The 18,013-nt window shown below is 43.7% G+C and overlaps 1 protein-coding gene across 4 annotated transcripts in view; it reads right to left on the bottom strand.

Moving 5' to 3' along the window:
• Positions 1–302: 302 nt before the first annotated feature.
• AGO3 (argonaute RISC catalytic component 3) overlaps positions 303–18,013 on the bottom strand; it is a 33,925-nt gene continuing 16,214 nt past the window's right edge. The window contains exons 12-20 of one of the 4 annotated variants that reach the window (XR_008434827.1): positions 17,474–17,658; positions 17,041–17,200; positions 16,331–16,421; positions 14,902–15,096; positions 14,443–14,577; positions 13,775–13,876; positions 12,514–12,713; positions 11,378–11,544; positions 303–6,407 (exon numbers count right to left, since the gene is read on the bottom strand). Coding sequence is in view for 1 of the 4 variants with exons in the window: in XM_053964449.1 (XP_053820424.1) it covers positions 11,436–11,544; positions 12,514–12,713; positions 13,775–13,876; positions 14,443–14,577; positions 14,902–15,096; positions 16,331–16,421; positions 17,041–17,200; positions 17,474–17,658 (1,177 nt within the window). In the remaining 3 variants the exon portion in view is untranslated. Of the gene's footprint in view, positions 6,408–9,854; positions 11,545–12,513; positions 12,714–13,774; positions 13,877–14,442; positions 14,578–14,901; positions 15,097–16,330; positions 16,422–17,040; positions 17,201–17,473; positions 17,659–18,013 lie in introns of those variants that run through there. The other 3 variants (XR_008434826.1, XR_008434825.1, XM_053964449.1) reach the window with 3 other exon arrangements.

The following is an 18,013-nucleotide window of genomic DNA, read 5'->3' on the forward strand; positions in this document are numbered from 1 at the left end:
AAATGCCCCATAAAGCAGGAAGAAGCCAGGGCTGCCCACTTCCAGAGCCCTTTCCCATTTCCACAGCAGCCATCCTGCCCCAGGATAGCTGTGGGCACTTCAAGAAGCTCTTGCATTTTTAAAATGATTTAAAAAAATTTAGTGAAAAGGCATTAAACTACAAAAAAGACCAAAAGTAAATGTTTTTCTGTCCTTGGATATGCCTGGTGCCTTCCTCCACATCCCCCCACCCAGACCAACATCTGCTTCTTGCTTTGGGAATAAATCAAAATAATGCAAATATAAATAAAGCCTCACCCACGTGCATTTCAAAAAAAATTTATTTTTCAAATGAATACAGTTCGTTTACAATACACTCAAGTTGATGGTATCTATAGCCAGCAGAGATCGATGACTGCTGTGTCCTATACACAGTCGTACAGAGGTTACAGATGCCTACGAGAGGGAAGGAACAGTGAAAGAAGTCGACATTTTACTGTGCTGGAAGGAAAGCAACTCTTGCAACAGGTAGAAAATTTTGGCAAGAACAATTTGTCCGGAAAGGGAGAAGGGGCAGAGGACACGGCTTCTGCTTAGCAAGTACATCTCAAACACCGACACGTTCCCTCCCACCCCGCACGGCTGCAGCCCACGGTACAAAGAGGCACACATGGTCAAGATGGTTAAGTAAAAATAAAGGCTTTTACCAGTTTGTTTGCCATCCATCTACAATCTATTTGTGCAACGTCTCAAGTCACAGCTCTGCTTTACTCTTGAAACATTTCCCTTTTGCTCCGAAAGCCCCCAGGACCTTTACGGTGGGAACACATTCACGCTCCTGCCGAAGCAATGGGACACCAAACCAGAGGAGCAGTTACCAGCATTTGAGAAAGAGCAGACACATGGGACAGGATCAATCCACCAGACTGGTTTATTAGAAATTTATTCAGAAAAGGAATCCCAAACAGCACGACTTTTTCTTTTTTTGAACAATTTAAACCCTTGGTATTAAATACACAAAATTTCTATGTGTGACATTGCTTCCAGCAGTCTCCAAAACTAACACAGCTCACTGGCCAGTGAGCACACACGATGCCACCTGATTTTTTCTTCTGAAAATCCTTTATTAGCTCGTAACTAAATGCTACCAATTACTGTGAAAGCTCTGGAGTAACACCTGCTGACTATGTCCTTGTCCATGATCACACACCTCCAGCCAGGTGAACAGCCCACTTTTTCCCCACCAAGCCCCGTCTATCCACCATGAGGCTACCTGGGGAGCTGAACTGCTTATACCAAGGGAAGAGACAAGAACAACAGGAAGGAGGGTCTGTCCCCTGGGAGCTCAAAGTGTCACTGCTCCCCTGGAACGCTGATCTGTACACCAGTGCCTGTAAAACCAACATTTCTGACCCAAAACTCGCTCTGCCCGCCCCACTGCTGTGCTGCAGCTCACTTTTCACACCTGCCTGCAAACAGACACCAAACACAATGAGCTAGAAGCAGGTTTTTTCTACAGGAAAACAATGTGTAGCTCAAGGAGAGATTCAACACTGAAAACTGCAAAAATGAGATTTCACTGAAAAACAGAAATCAAGTTCGAAAAAAAAGTAAACACTACAGCCACAGGAGAGAAGTGATGCACAAAAGCAAGTACCCAGAAGAAGCCATTCTGCACTGCAAAGTTGCCAGAAACCAAACTCCATCTCTGGCATTCTTCCTCTCACCAAGTTTTGTTGGTGTTCAATTATCCTCACTACTTCAGGAGCAATACTCAAGTTTTCACTTTGCTGACACACCATCAGGTTCCAAAACCTCCAAAAGTTCTTTAAATTCAGCATTGCTCCAGTGGGCACCACTTTGCTATTACATCTGAGTGGACACTACCTACCAAGACATGTATTTTCTATCAAAGAAACTGGTTTTGAAGATATTTAAGAGATTTGCAAGTGTAAGCAAAATGAAAGTTTATTAGTAACTATTGTGAAAGCTAAGTTTTGCACACCTGTACTGAAATGGGTTGTGGATCTATGATTTATGGGCAAGCATGCCCCTAAACTCAACATACAGCCATATTTTTGTGTTGCTAGATAAGAGTTATAGCATTAATTTTCCAACTGCCAAATGCGTTTGAAAGACCTGTGTAATTCTCAGCAATGAAAAAAAAAAAAACCCTTTCATTTAAATAAACTTGCCCTCCGAGCATCTGTTTTACAACAAATGGGTTAGTTTAAAGAAAGCAAGATGGCAAACACAGGACTGACCCCGAGGGGCTTCAGCCTCAGGCAGAGCTGCAATGGGATGGGAGGGAAGAGCTCCAAACAACCGGATTCACTGGGAGATGCAAGCGTGCAAGAATTGCACGAGTTTGTGTCACCAGGTTACCACTGTCACGACACGGCTCACCCTCAGATCACCCAGTAACTCCCTCTCATAAGGCGATGTGAATCATCACAAACATTTTCTAGATGAAAAACGAGGCAGAATCATTTCCCCCAGGTCAGAAAGGGAACCTGCTTCAAAGCCAGCAGGTTCCAAAGCTCCTGGCTGGACAGCTTGCCAACGTCTCAAAACTGCTTCAAATAGAACCTGCTGGAAAAGCTCTTCCATCTTGGTCTGAAAACCCACTTTTTTTAGCAGCTTAAAGCCCAAACTGACATCTAAGCACACATGTGCTTACTTCTGCCCAGTGCAGTGTCTACAATGGGGGCCTGGTGCCAGAGGATGGGGGATTGTTCCTCTTCCCACACCCAAGTGACCACGCGATTCTGTCCCCAGACATCGCCACCCCCGCTGCTGGCAAACGTCTTTCTGAACTCATCTGTGACGTTTAATCCTCACCTCCACACCCCCACTGAGTCAGAGCTTTGCACTGCTCCCCGACATTCACTGGACAACATTCCCCATGTCCCTGCAGCCTCCAAATGGGCGGAGAGGGGAGAGGCAATGGAGTGTATGGAAACCTGCAGGAGCACAGTGAAGAGCGAGGACATCACTGGACAGGCAACATTCAAATAAAGGCAGAATTAATGATTCTCATTAGATAAGCGTATCAAGGTTAAATTTTATTTAAAAAAATTGCAAGTCTACCAGGAAGTAGGTTTATTTGATGACATTACTCTCCAGAAACCACTTATTTTAAAAGCTTCTCATCTCTGGGTAGTTCTAATTCAGGGCTCGCTTTGATTTAAAGTAATTCAACACAAAACCAACTCTGACCAAGGATTTTGAGCTTTAAAAACAGTTCAAGAAAAATACTAACCATCCTCCCAATGCAAATACTAGTTTTTCCAGCTCTGTTCCTGGTCAGAAAAAGGCACATACTTGCTCTCAGTGAGTTCAAGTCCAACACAAAAAGTTCAGGATACCCAAGCTCACGTGTGATGTTCCTGAAAGGTGTGAGCTAGTCACAGCTCACCTGACACCTACCCAGTCCATTGTTTCTACAGGCTTTTGTCACCATCCCACACCCCCACCCGCACATCCAGAGCTGATCTGTGCTCCACGCAGCCAACAGCATCCTCAACATGGCTAATTCCATACAGGCAGTGGAGGGAGAGAGACCCTGCTCAGGGAATGGGGAGGTAGGTGAGAGCTGAGGAAGAGCAGAGCAACTGCAGTGCTACAGCAAATTGACCTCTACACCTGCCTGCTGCTCTTCTGGGAGCCAGGCACACCTCCAGGCAACCAGGAATCTCTCAGGGCATCTGTGTTGTACAGAAGGGCTGCATATTGCTCACAAAACCCCTTGGGCTGGTGCTGTCTGAACCAGCAGAGCCACTGGAAGCTGCATGTGTTTCACCCAAGTAAAGGGATTCCAAGGTTTGGATAAAACCACAGCTCGATTTCAGGGGGCAGCTGTCACAGGCACTGCCACCTGCTCGCAGCACAGTCCTGAGAAGAACAGCCACCCCTAAAAATATACAGGAACATGCTTTTCCCCTCATACATTAGTTTCTGAATTAGCAGTCACAGAGTAACAGAGTAGTCTGGGTTGGAAGGGATCTTTTAAAGCTCATCCAGACAAACCCCCCTGCTGTGACCTGGGATCTCTAGATCAGATTGCTCCAAGCCCCATCCTTGGATGTTTTCAGGGATGGGGCAGCCACAGCTTCTCTGTGCAACCTGTGCCAGTGTTTCATCACACACACTGTAAAAAACTTCTTAAATCTAATTTGAACCGACCTCCCTCAGTTTAAAACCATCACTCCAAATCCTGTGGCAACAAGCCCTCTTAAAAGTTCACCCCCATCGTTCTTACAGGCCCTTTCTAGTACTAGAAGGTACTGAAGGAAAACACCAGCTGTCAAGTTTTGCTTTTTTATTTACTACAGGAGGCAAACGAGGCTCTGCTGCTTCTTCATTAGCATCAATATTCTGTTTTGATGTTCCCACTTGGTAATTTTTAAAGGAGTTTGAATAACTCCTACAGCACTCTGTTACTTTGAGTCTGCCCTTTCTGCCTCTTCCAACCTTTTTTCTTTCCCTTGTTGAGCTATTCCAACAGCCACAGGATTTTGATGCCCCACAGGTTCTCCATCTCCTGGAGGAGGTCCTCCCTGTCCACCTGCAGCTGCTCCTTGTCGAGTTTTGGTTTGCTGTTGTTTTTTTGTTTTTTTTTTTAAGTATTTTAATAATGTCTATTTTCAGTAGTTTGTTAGCTCTTATTTAATTTGGATACTTTAAACCATCATGCACCCTCCAACGACTGCAACAGAAACATTTCTGCTGGAATTAAACGTCGCATGTGGCAGCTCATGGACACCAAGGCAAGAGATTTGTGTCCAACAGAAAACTGCTTTGTCAGGTGCAAGTTCATTCCTTTTGATAGAAAAAGAGGCAGCAACTTCCTTCTAAATCTCAATAGGTTCCATATCAGCTAAATACAGAGAGAAACAAAGCAGTTGGTTGACAGGCAGGGGAGGAGATGGAGGGTATTGCTGCAAACAAGCCGATGGTGCAAGATTTTTGGCCCTTTTTAGTCTAAAAGATAGAAACAGCTACTACTAAAAGGGTCAGGAGACACATTTTTGGCTCAGAATTTAGACTGAAAAATGCTTTCTAAACCCCAGCCTAGTAACATTGAGAAATTGGAAATACAAAATAATTGAACATCATGGCAAGCTTAATACCAACACAGTGGCATTGGGCACTGCAATAAGACAAGAAAGTTGGTACAAGCTACAAGAGACACTGGATCATGTCTCGAACTTGAATCAGAAGAAATTGCAGAGCAAAGAGAGTCAGCTTGTGCCTGGGGAGCTGCAGCATCCCCTCAACAACGAGATGTGGGCAACTCAGCAAGGGCACTGCCCAATGCTGGCACTCTGAACCCCACGTATTTCATTGATGATGTCCAGAAGCTCTGCTTACTCCTAGAAAAAGTCTGGACATGAACATATTCCTGCAAAGAGATCACTTGGAATTATTCAGTGAGTTCTGTGGTTAAGCTCCTGATATTCAAAAATATCCTGACATCAAGTTATTCCACATCTTGAATGCCCAACACTATAAACAGTAATAAAATGCACAAAATCATTTTAGTTATAGAGAAACAAGGTACTAACGAAGCACTTGTCTATGGCAAAGGGGTTAATTGTCTCCTCTCAAACACGACTGGTTAAGCCAACTTTCTTTGGAGAAGAAAACCAAAACATTCAGAAACTTCTCCTGCCTAAAAATAAGTGTTAAAAGCAACACACAGAGCAGACACACAGACCTATGAGCTGCACACAGACCACCAATAAATATACAGAAACACCACAACAAAGGACAAGGCTCATCATAAAAGAAAAGTCCCTTAACTGCTACTCAGACCGATACCAAAGGAAAGGGAAGTGTTTTTTGCAGGCATGTGCAAGCACATTACAGTGTCAAAGCACAACTTTGCTATTATTATTACTTTATGCAGCATTACAAGGTTACTGAGGTGCAGTGTTTAATAGTCTAGTCTACAGCTTTTCCTGACTGCAGGAACGCTCACCAAACTCACCAGGGACCCACCCCCCTCGTGGCATCACCCAGCCACCAAGCTGCTCCCGTGCAGAGCACCCAGCTCCCAGCTGGCAGTCAGAAAACCCGCTGATCCATCCCAAACACACACGAGCCACGTGAGGACCAACCATCTCCCAGCCTCCTAAGACACCCTGCAGTTTGTCTCCATCGTTGGGAACGTGCTTCCCCTAAGAGAAGACATCCTTCGGGAGCCACGGATTCCTTTCAGCACCAATCACGTCCCCATGGCTTCTCCCACACCCCAACCCCCAGTCCCCTCAATATGAAGAGGGAAATCACATTGATCAAACCCAACCTAACCCCAGCCTACCAGCTGAATTTGGTGATCGCTCCTCAATGCCTCTCCCTCCAAAGGAAAACACCTTCCTGGTTATTCTTGGTCCTGACTCAGAGAAGCTGATGCCTGAAAGTACCTAAAAGATACCATCAAACACTTGGCATTTTCAATAATTTATCTTAAATTTGCAGCCACGTACAACTGGAAAATAAAAATCTACAGCACCATCTTCTAAAAAGGCACTTTCTGAGGACTGTCTTGCTTAAAAAAAAATAAAAGTCACTCCAAGTTTTGAACAGTGGAACTGCTTGGTTTGAAAAGGACCCTACGGTAACAACCCGTGTCAGGTGAGGGGGTACCTCAGACAGATGTGAAAGGCCAGGGCACGTGGGATGGAAAGTGGATGGATTCTCCCCAGCACCCTCATTCCTGCCAAACCAATGCTTTGATATTTTCCCTCGCACACCTCTCCCTTGCAACTCCTTCCCCACCATATGCACCTTTGTCTACTCAGGGGACAACAATTTGGGTTTTAGTGTCACGGAGATCTGGATTTTTGAAATTCTGCTCGGGAGGTAAGATGTAGGATCCTGTATCCATCTTGCTCATACCTCAACTACAGAAAGTACAAAATTTTCTACCAGCAGAAAGCATCGACGAGCTCAAGCTCTAACCACGATATTTTACAAAAACAAGGAGTGAATTGGCGAAGTGAAGTTTGATTTCAACGTGTGCCAAACCAAAAATGATATTCCAAACATGCAGCATCAACCTAAAGTACCATCTTTGGGTAGAAAAGAGAGACAGAAATCTTTCCCTTTGACACCCCTATGGAATTTTTCATTAGACCCAAACAACCTGCCAGTAGCAGCCGTGAAACTCCACGGCACTGAAAGGGACAGAGCATCTGCCCGGCCTGACCAGAGACCACGATGGCCATTTAGAAACAACCACCTTTGAAAACTGAATTTACAGGTCCAACACACATAATCTGAGCTTTTGATTCCTTGGTTATAAAAGTGCTTTGAGTAAGGTTCTAAACCCTCAGTTCACAAAACAGGGAAAATACCAAAAGTGGACAAGATATGAAGAAAGTGTAAGAAAAGGGAAGAAAAAAAAAAAAAAAAGGCCTTAAGCTTGAGCTTGGAATTTCACCAGAGTGAACTTTAAGACTAGTAGAAAACCAGTATTTGTAGCTGGAATTTTTACAGCAGACTACATGGTATCTCATGTTGAGCATTTTATAGGACAAGTATTTGTACATGAAGAAGTGAAAATCATTTAGGACCAAGAGCATCTTGAAATAATTTGACTGACAACTTCCAGAAACCCATTTTACTCCTGAAAACCATTTCTGTGGCCAAACTCCCAAAAGAACACCGGAATGAATGCTATAAAAATAACTTTTGGACACGTGTAACCAGATGACACACGGAACAGTGACACAGCGATCCTGAGTCAAATGGCCACGGCTCAAGTCCCTAGGAAGGGAGAAAGGCGACTTAGAGCGGAGCCACTCCTCCTGTTGGCAAATGTCGCGAGTTTAACGCCTCAGCCACAAACATTCTACGATTCTCTCCAGCTCTGGATCTGGCAGTGGCCAGGTGGGAGGTCTGGGCAGGGCTGGCTGGGTGAGGAGGGGCTGGGCGATGCCCTGGGCCTGTCCCCACCACGGGAGCACTTAGTGGCACTTGTTCAGTACAAGTGAGGTCTCGGTGCAGTGTCTGAGGAGATGGGAACTGCTTTTCTCCCAGGCAGAAACCCGAGGCCGGTGTCTGCAAAGCAAGAAGAGCCATCAGCCTGTGCCCGTATCCCTCTTTGGACTATCCACAGCCAGCTCTCGGCCGGAGAGGGGGATCTGCTGTGCCACTCAAGATTTCCTCAAACAGCACATAAAATTTGAGATTTTTTTTTTTTTTTTCTTTTTCAAGGAGAGCAGGTACAAAAATAAAAGAAATCCATATACTCTGAAAATATACTGGAAACTGCCACCACAGATGAGGTACCATTTATCCCGACCCCCCACCCCCAAACTGCAAACATCAAAATATATATGTTTTTAAACAAAAGAAGAATATCTGGCTATTTAATCTCAGTTAAAATGACAGCACCCTTTGTTACACTTGATATTTCACACCATTAATTCTCTTTTGAAAAAAAACGAAGATATCTAACTAACCTTGATTCCTTGCTTTTCTCCTCATTCCTTAGTGCAGTAATTGTACATCTCCATTTAAATAAATATAGCAGCTACAGCATCATAAATGTGTGGCCCTCACAACGTCAGTAACTTGATATCGTAATACAAAGAAGTATCGGCACTTGACGTAGATATTTGCAAAACCAAGAAGAGAGATTAAAACTTCCAAATACTCTTCACATGAAAACCAGGTACAATGTTACCTTGACAACTGAAGTCACTTTGCCAATGAAGTTTCTTTAGTTTTTGGTGAAAGTAGTGAGCAAAAAAGCTTCTCAAATCCGAGTCACCGAGCGTGGGCAGGGTGAGAAGCAGCTTTGAAAGGAGAGCTAGAAGGCTTTGTAAAAAGGAATTTTCAGCTAAATGCCAGAAGTCCACAAGAACTCTTTGTAAAATAGGTTTTTTTTACAAAAACAAAAAAAAAGTTCTCCGTTCCAAAAGAAATTTCTGTATAAAGCTTAAGCTGAACCTTTTTCAAACAGCATTGCTACTGAGAGAACTTTAGGAGAAAAGTGTCAGGTCACAGACTGGGAAAAACATCTGAGAGACTCACTGAGAACCCACCTCGCTCACAGGGCTCTGTCACACCTCCCTCCCTGCACCAGGTGTGCCTGAAGGCACTCCCAGGGACAGGGCACTCCGAGCTGGGACCCCCTGGCTCTGGGGGTCCCCAACCCCTCGGGGCCCGCTGAGCCCCCCAGCCACCCCCACCCAGCACCCTCAGCCATGCCCACCCCCACCACTGTTTCCAGTGCAATTTGAGCCTCGCCAAGTCAGCCTTTTACATTATTTTCCTTGTTTTTGAGAGATAGGATAGATATCTACACCAGCTGTTAGTAAAGCTCTTGCAGACAGTGTTGTGAACAGCACTACGGACATTTCCATACAATATACAAACGCACAAAATACAGTACTTGGTTTTTCTGGCAGAAAAAAAGGGGGGTCATGCCTGGTGAAGCAAAATGGGCTCAGATTTTAGGCTCAAAATACAGTATATTGGCAAACAGCAGATTTGGTGAGAACGAGGAGAGAAGCTACTTAGACCAACCAGGTTTTCATGTGAGAGCAGGTGGAGGTCAGGAGGGCTGGGATCACAGCAATGCCCATACAAACAGCTGCAGTAAATATACTATGAACCAGTGCAAATAAAAACAGTCAAAAATGCAGTTCACGAGTTTACAAAGTGCAAAACTCCCCAGTCCCCTCGTTGAATAAATGCTCGTCTCTGACATCTTAAACATTGGTTTTAAAGTGGAATGAAAGAGTCCCATTGGTTTGTTTCACATTTCGGTGATTTAACATGTTAGAACTATCCCAGCCCTCTTTATTTGCAAAGTGAAATGAAATTACCAATAACTTAATTTTAAAAGGAAAGTCACTATCAAAGAGGAAAAAATCCTAAAAACTTTTATTAATTCCAGACATTTTACTGATGTCAAATAGGTTTAACTAAGCATGTAAAAACTGAGATCTTAATACAAAACCCTTTCCATTTAATTCAAATATGCTCCACATTTCAAAGCCAAAAATAAGGCCAATTCCTTTGTTAAATCAAAAGACTGCAGCGACAAGTAAAACTTGCAGAAGTCTAGAAGCGTTTTTTGTTTTTGTATTTTTTTTTTGATTTAAAAAAGGAAAATTCAAGATTCCTTCTGACTATAAAACTTTCCTTTCAAAATTAAGGCTTTTACTTTGTCCTTTTAAAATCCTGGAGGTGTCCATTCTCCCACGGTCCGTGGTACAGACACTGCTTCAGTACAGCTCAATGGACACAGTTTTTCTTTAGAATGCTTATTGCACTAAAAGATAGCAAAACAAGTTGTCAGTTTCTTTTTTTAAAAATAAACATGATTACATTTCTAAAAAATAAAAGTTGATGTTGACCATATGTTCTGTAATAATTAAATTAAAGCATTATTATTACTCTAATAAATATAAAAGAAACAAAAGGAAGCTAAACTTCAAACACACATACATATGAATCACATTAAGGTGTGAGAGGCAGCAAGTAAAGTAGCAGGTTTCTTTTTTTTCCAAAAAGACCTTAGCTCTAAAGTTTCAGTTCTGGTGATTACTGTATGCCATCCCAGAAAACCTGGGACATCGGATCTCACGTGAAGCTTCAACAGATTTGACTTGCCAGATAGGAAAAAATTGAAACTTTTGGACTAGGTAAAACAGCAGCTTTAGTAAATTCCCCCAGGGAGCAAGAAGAGTTGGGTCACTACTGCCTGCACATGAACCATGAGCTTCTTGGATTGCTTTTGAAAGGGAACTCTTGGAGCTGAGAACTCCAAAGCTGTGAGAAAAGACACAAAGGCAGCCGTTGGCTAAATTAGGTTCAAATTATTGGATTAGTGTGCAAAACATCTTCCCCCCCATCACTGTTACCTAGCTAGTGCTGTACATTCCAATGCACTTGGATATGTTCACATTCCAATGCTCGATGGCAATACTGAGAGAAAGATTCCTCAATGCACGGGGGTTAAAAACTTATTTTCTTTTTTGCACACTTCCCTTCTCCAAACAATCACTGTGATTGTTTCTAAAAGATGGTTTGCTTTTTGTTTTAAATTACACAATAGATTTTAGTTTATTATTACTATCTTTTTTTTTTTTTTTTTTTGCAACAATAGTTGTGCTGCCGAGCAACTTGAGGTAAAGGCAGAAGAGGGTTAAACTACGAGAAATAATAATTAAAAAAAAAATTATGGCGGTGCTTCCCACAGGAGCCCGCCCCAAAAAAGCAGTTGGCTGGTTTCATATTGCATAATAGTGCTGTGTTCCTGGATGAAGTAAACAATCTTCCTCGTGTCAATTTAAGGGTGAGCCTCTCGCCCCTGCACAGCGTCAGCTCCAGCACGATGGGAGGCACAGCCCCTAAACCAACCCCCTGGAAAACATACATTGTATGTGGCTTAAGTTCTCAGTTCTCCTCTCGGTGAGTGTCTCCGGGTCATCGACTTAAGCGAAGTACATCGTGCGTAAGGTGTCTTGGTGAATCTGTACAGCCTTCGCCAGCGCCTGCGGGTCTCGCCCGTTGCTCTGTCCTGACACGTGGCTCCCTTCAGCACTGCAGGGAACGAGGGAGAGACAGGCAGGGCTGTAAATTGTATTAATTTGGATCAAAAAGCTGCTTTCGCATCTCTTTGACAGAACCACTAAGGCTGGAAATGACCTCTAAGGTCGAGTCCAACCTGTGATCGATCCCAACCTCATCACCCAGCCCAGAGCACTGAGTGCCATGTTCAGTTGTTCTTCAGCACCTGCAAGGATGGGGACTCCACCACCACCCTGGGCAGCCCCTTCCAATGCTTGACCACCCTTTTCCATGGAGAAATTCCTCCTGACATCCAACCTGACCCTCCCCTGGCACAGCATGAGGCTGTTTCCCCTTGACTTGTCCCTTGTTCCCTGGAAGCCAAACTAGCCCTGGTTGGACCCTCCTGTCAGGGAGTTGTAGAGACTGAGAAGGTCCCACTTTTCTCCAGGCTCAGCCCCCCACAGGACTGACTCTCCAGACCCTTCCCCAACACAGCATCAGTGACAGAGCTGGACACTGAGAAATATCAACTCTCGTATTCACCCAGCAACCTTGAGGCTTTTGACAAATCTCTTCACCGTGGCTGCTCAGCTTGTTCATCTAAAAATAAGCCTTTTATAAATACATTGATGGCTTGAAGGTTATAAAATATTTCTGACGTACAGAGTTAGATAAGTGGAAGCACTTAATATTTGGTTCATTCATGACTACTCTGATCCTAAAGCAAGAAAATTAAATCGCTGGCTTGATTGCCTCAGACCACGTCAAAGTCATAACAAAATACTTGAGTAACTGAATTCTTTTAATCTGAGTGTTATTCAGTAGAATCCACCAACCCACTCTGGTCTGATGTAGAGCAGCACCTGCCAGGAGTGACGCTCTTAACATCAGTCCTAGAGGCAGCAGAAGCTAAGCGCCAGACCAGCAGTCAGGCGGCTTTAGGCCTGACAGCAGAGGAGAGCAGCAGGGAGCAAACCCTGAGCACAGGCTGTGATGTACCTGTCGTGTTCCTTGTCCACGAGGTGGTAGCGTGCTCTGAATGCCACCAGGTGAGCGTAGTAGGCCGGGGCCGGGATGGAGACGGAGCGGGTGCAGCGCACGTAGGTGTGGCACAGCTGGTACGTCAGCAGCTGCAGCTCGTCCGCCGTGAAGCAGTTGTCATCCCACAGCACGTGGTAGTGGGAGGGCCGGCTGGTTCCCTGCAGAGATGGGGATGGAGGGTCACTTGCCTGGGTTTCCATAAACAAGTCAGGTTTTGCTGTTCAGAAAGAGCCAGGCTATCTAGTGTGGACGCCTACGTCACGGCAGCCGAACGCGTTCAGTTCTATGTCAGGCCTAAATGTATTTAAAGATGAATAAGTCTAACATATACATGATTATATTGCTCTAAATGTTCTTGCTTGCATAAAACCCCTTCTACATAACCCTCAGTGATCAACATCTGCTCCCAACATGACTAAACCATAATTACAGCTCCTTTTACCTACCTTCAATTAAACTGTTTCTCACGAAACATCCCAGAGAAACACCCAGTGCTTTTAAATCCTTGCAGTTCCTGAGCACTCTAACTGCAAGTATGAACACTAGAAACTCAAGTGAAATCTTACAGTGCACCTGAATTGGGTAAATAGTTGTGCTTTAGCCAAGCTACAAGTCTCTCCTTTTAAAACAAATATATCTGGAGTATCAATTTAGTTGAGGTTCTTTATGCCTTGCTATATTAAACACAATGAGCTCCAACTACACCCAGCATTTCTGCCTCAAATTTGATACAAATCTTTTTCCACAGGGACAGAAAGCAGCTTGCTCAGACACAGTGTAAAGGTTGACAAAAAACCCATTGAAATGATTCAAAACTGGAAAAGAAGTCATGCCCAGCCAACCTAAACAAAACTGATGGCAATGTAGTCAGACTCAAGTGATAAAAATTTAAAGAGTAATTTTTTTTTTTTTTACTTTTTAAGCAATAGTATGATAAAAGTTGAAATATTTTTTCAGAAATACTAATGTCACAAAATAAAGTGACCTCTTAAAAACCAACTTTGAAAAGCACCACTTACCATCAGTGCAAATTTAAATGTGCAGCAGAGACCACCTGTTAAGCAAATCATCCTCTAAGTCTCACAATAATGTTTTATCTCAGATAAAATTGAGCTAAAAGAACATTTCCCTGCTAAGCAACCGTTTGTAAACAGGTGTCACAAAAAGAAGAAAAACAATTTGTTCTAAATTCACATTTACTTACACAAAGCAACCATACCTGTATTCCAGCATGGCTACAGAGGTAAAAATCGAACTCGTAGGGGTGTGTAATGTCTGTATCTACAGTTGTCCCAGCTGGAATATTGCCACTTCGTCCAACCTAGAGAAGAGGTTTGGTAAGTGCGGCCTCAGCTGTTTATACAGCTCAACTGTAATGAAAAATACAAGTTTCTATTCACCACTGGCAAGGTTTGGGCACATCAAGTGCCACAGAACTGTTTGGAATGTGCCTCTGCATCAGACCTTGGAGTTTTGACAAGGACACTGGATGGCTCTCCAGCACCTTACACAACACTGCACCTCCAGCACATCAGAACCTTCCAGCTCAGGCTGAGAAGCTGCAGACATTTGTATTTAGGATTGTCAGCTTCAGTTTGGATTGACTAACTCAGAAAAAAGGTTCCACCATTTTGTACTTTCTTCTATTACTGCTGGAGATTGGTCCTGAGTAGTCACACGGATTTTAGCCCCAGTGTGATGTTGTGGGGGTTCTTAACAGACTTAAGGTCCATGATTTTTCAATTTGGGGCCCCATTTTATCAAATCAACACTTCCCTGCAGGCACATTCAACCAGATGGACAGAAGCCCATTCAAATATTTTCTCCAGCAGCCTAAGAGCTCCTCGTGTAGCTTTCCCAAAAGGCTCCTCAGAGGGCAGTGATTACCCTTTCTGTTCTGTCAGCACAGAACAGCCGCGTATGATGTCGCTTCTGCACCACAATGTAGGTTATTCCAGGCTGGTAATCCTTCTCCAAACTGATGCAGGCTTCTCTAATGGCCAGCAGCTCATAATACAAAACCTACAAGCACAAGAACAGAGGAGTTTAGGTTTTCCTTTCGCTGTATTCTACACACAACACCTACTAACTCGGTGTAGTTAACGGGCCCAATTTTGGCACACAACTGGTAATCTCAGAAAGTACTTAGAGATACATGGTTTCCCAAATTTGAAGAATTCTCCTTCCCAGACAGGAAAACAGCTGCAACTCCTCTTACCCAACAAGATGAAGAAATTCTCTCCTTAATTATCTTGTGTAAATGTAAGCAACTCAAACAGTACAAAACAAGACCTGCAGCTACTACGGAGTAAGAGACTCCTTCAAGAAACCCACAACCGAACCAACCTGTCGGAACTGTCCCTCAGAGACACCGTCCCTGTAGAAGATGATACGGGTGGGCTTGAAGCGTGTTGATTTGTAGAACTGGATGAGCAGCTCCCTGACCATGGAGGCCAGGTCCTGGATGATCTCCTGCCGGGGCCGCTGGACCCTCACCGTGGCACAGTACCGGCTGGGATGAGCATCCATGCTGCCTACAACCTGTGGGGAGAGTGCAGCAGTGCAAGCTCAAATCTGTGCCAAAACAATTAAAAACAAAAAAGCCAAGAGCGGCAAGTACAAGATGTTTGTGCTAAACAACCACCACAGTAACACTTTGAACAGGAACTTGTACTTGCTACAGGTTTAACACCTTTTGCCCCCAGGCATCCTGAAATGCACCTACAGAATTTGGCTTCTCACTGAGGCATATTTTTATAATCCAGACAGACATTTTTCTGTGACATTTTCTCACCTTTTACACTGAGAAAAACCTCAGCTTCCCTTCGTTACTTTAAACACAGATGCAGTTTCCATAACCACAATCAATGACAACTAAAATACCAAGGGGATGAAGTAGGAGAGCACTGACTAAGCCTCCAATCACCACCTTGAGTTTTGGATTGTACCAACACAAAAGGTAAGAAATATCAAAAACATTTCTGCCAAACCAGGCCTTTAATGACACTTTTCTCCTTTAAAAACCCAAAAAATGTTACTAGCTAACTGTTGCAGTAAGGTAGAAAAACGATAAAGAAAGGCCTCATAAAATCAGGCCTGCTCTGGCTGGCCTGTCATTTCTTCTAAGTCAAGCCAGCACTTTGCAGGTTCCCATGTGAAAGCAATCCCATGTGAGCAGTTTGTTAACATAACAATCTATTCCTGGGTAAAAAAAAAACTAACACCTGCATAAAGTGTTTTTACACCATTAGATAGAGAAATGAAAACTCTCTCTCACAAGCAACTTTCCCTGCAGGTACACGTGGAGAGTTTGAGTGACAGGGTAACAACTTATTACTAACCAATAAAGTAATTGGCAAGAAAATTCCTGACCAATTGGAGTCACACGTGAGGTCTGTAAAACTGTATAAAAAGGAGTTATGTGAATAAAGAACGGGCTTTTTCCACCCTGAAGAAAATGGAGTCCTGTGTGATTTATTCGCATAGCTAAGGCTACCAAGCTGTGTTATTTCCTTGAGAATATTTCTGCAGAAATATATTATTTAACAATGCCATTTTACCTTGATTTAAAAATTAAAAAGCTAAGGAACCACTCTGAAGTATAAGGCAGCTTTTTTCTTTTAAATACATGATTTTTAATATCATTGGGAATGTGTACAAAGAACTGGCATAAGCCCTGAAAGATATGTAATACAGACATAGTCCATGAGTTGCACTTACTATTCTAACATTTACACACAATGAAAAGCCACCATGTAAATTTAATAAAACTTACAGCAGCAATGGAAGGCTTCTTTCCATCTCCAGCTGGAGGGTGAGTGACATCAGCTCCCAAAAAGATCACTGGCTGCTGGAACACAGAAGGTCTTCAAAAAGAAAAAAGTGCTAAGTCACACTCGTAGCTGAAGAGCTGCCACAAGGTCATCGCTCACCGTGGGGGTTGTTTCTGTCTCAGCCTTATCAGGTACCCGGGCCAAGGCTCAACAATGGGATCTTTGTGCACAAGAGGTGAACTTGGAACCCTCCCCAGCAGAGACCAAAACACACTGCAAACACACTGCCAGAAGTGGGGCATGATCCTGGTGAGGAGCAGCCCCAGCCGGGGCTTCAGAGGCCCTGTGTGAGCCTGGGGGTCCCCTCAGCACCACTGAGCTATAGCACCAGCATGCACATTATACTGTTCTCCAGGACCTGAGTAGCAGGATGGTCTTAAACTGCCTTTCAAATATTTTTCCTTACACAACTGTTCCTCATTTCAACTTTGACACTGATCAAACATTTGACCTTGGCTGAAGACCTAATGCACAGGCCAGCCACCATTCTAAGACTGTGCTGGAAGGAATTTAATTCTACTTCAAATACCACATACTACTATCAGAAGACTATTTTAATTTAAAACTTGGCCACATTTAAATTTTGGGTGCTAAGTAGCAAACATAACCACATCTGTTAAAAGAAAACCCAACGCAATCTCCAGAGTCTTACCGTTGATGAGGTACAAGGATGTTGTTGATTCCTCCTAGCTTAACATTAATCTTCAGGCACAGATTTGAGAGGGTCTGTGGAGATGTTTTAATGACGTTCTTGACCTGAACACACTGTGTGGCCATTCCCAACAGTGTATCTCCCACACGCTTCACCTCCGCTGGGAAGCAAATACAAGGAGACAACTTGAGTCCATTTGAGGTTATTGCTGCATTTCGATCTTAGATAGGTCACAGTAATTCCAGTGTACACACTGTGCAGTAACTTCTAACTTATCTGCATACTCAGACCTGCTTCCGATTTATCTTCAGACACAAAACAGTGGTGTCTAACACCTAAAGGATGGTGCTGAGTAATTTTTAACATCTGCTGGGCAGCAGATTTCTCCGAATGATACCTGACCGAACAGGTAAAGACAGAGGCGTGCCCTTACCGTACACAGGTGTCTTCCCTGGCAGGATGACAATGATGAGCTGAAGCCCTGAATAGGTGTTCTTGAGGTGTCGGAACATGGGCTCCACGCTGTCTGCACCCTGGGCGTACTTGCAGAAGCAGGGCTGGCCCTGGATCGGCATCCCGGCGTCCTTGGAGATCTTGCGCAGCTGGTCCGTGAAACCCCTGCAGACGAGGAGATTTTTGGATTTTTGCAGTAGCAAGAGTACACAATAACCAAAGCACAAAGGGACAGAACTGTCAGAAGAGGATGATTCCAAATAGCTTTTAAAGCAGCATTTTAAAAATGTTTGTTATGTGAAGGCTGTACAGCTGTGAAACACCACAGGCCAGAATGGGCTAAAAAACAGTCTAGACACCTTCAGTACTTTGTTCAAGATGTCAGAAGGGACTATATACAGTGATGTCACCGGACAAACACCCACAGTGTACCCAGTTCAGTGTTTTCATTGTAGCTTCCAGCATGGAAGCAAACCAGCCCAGATTCTCACCCTAACATCTCACATTAAACCCAGGTAAA

This window comes from Vidua chalybeata, chromosome 25 (genome assembly GCF_026979565.1).
Source record: "Vidua chalybeata isolate OUT-0048 chromosome 25, bVidCha1 merged haplotype, whole genome shotgun sequence".
In the NCBI taxonomy this organism is placed as follows: Eukaryota; Metazoa; Chordata; class Aves; order Passeriformes; family Viduidae; genus Vidua; species Vidua chalybeata.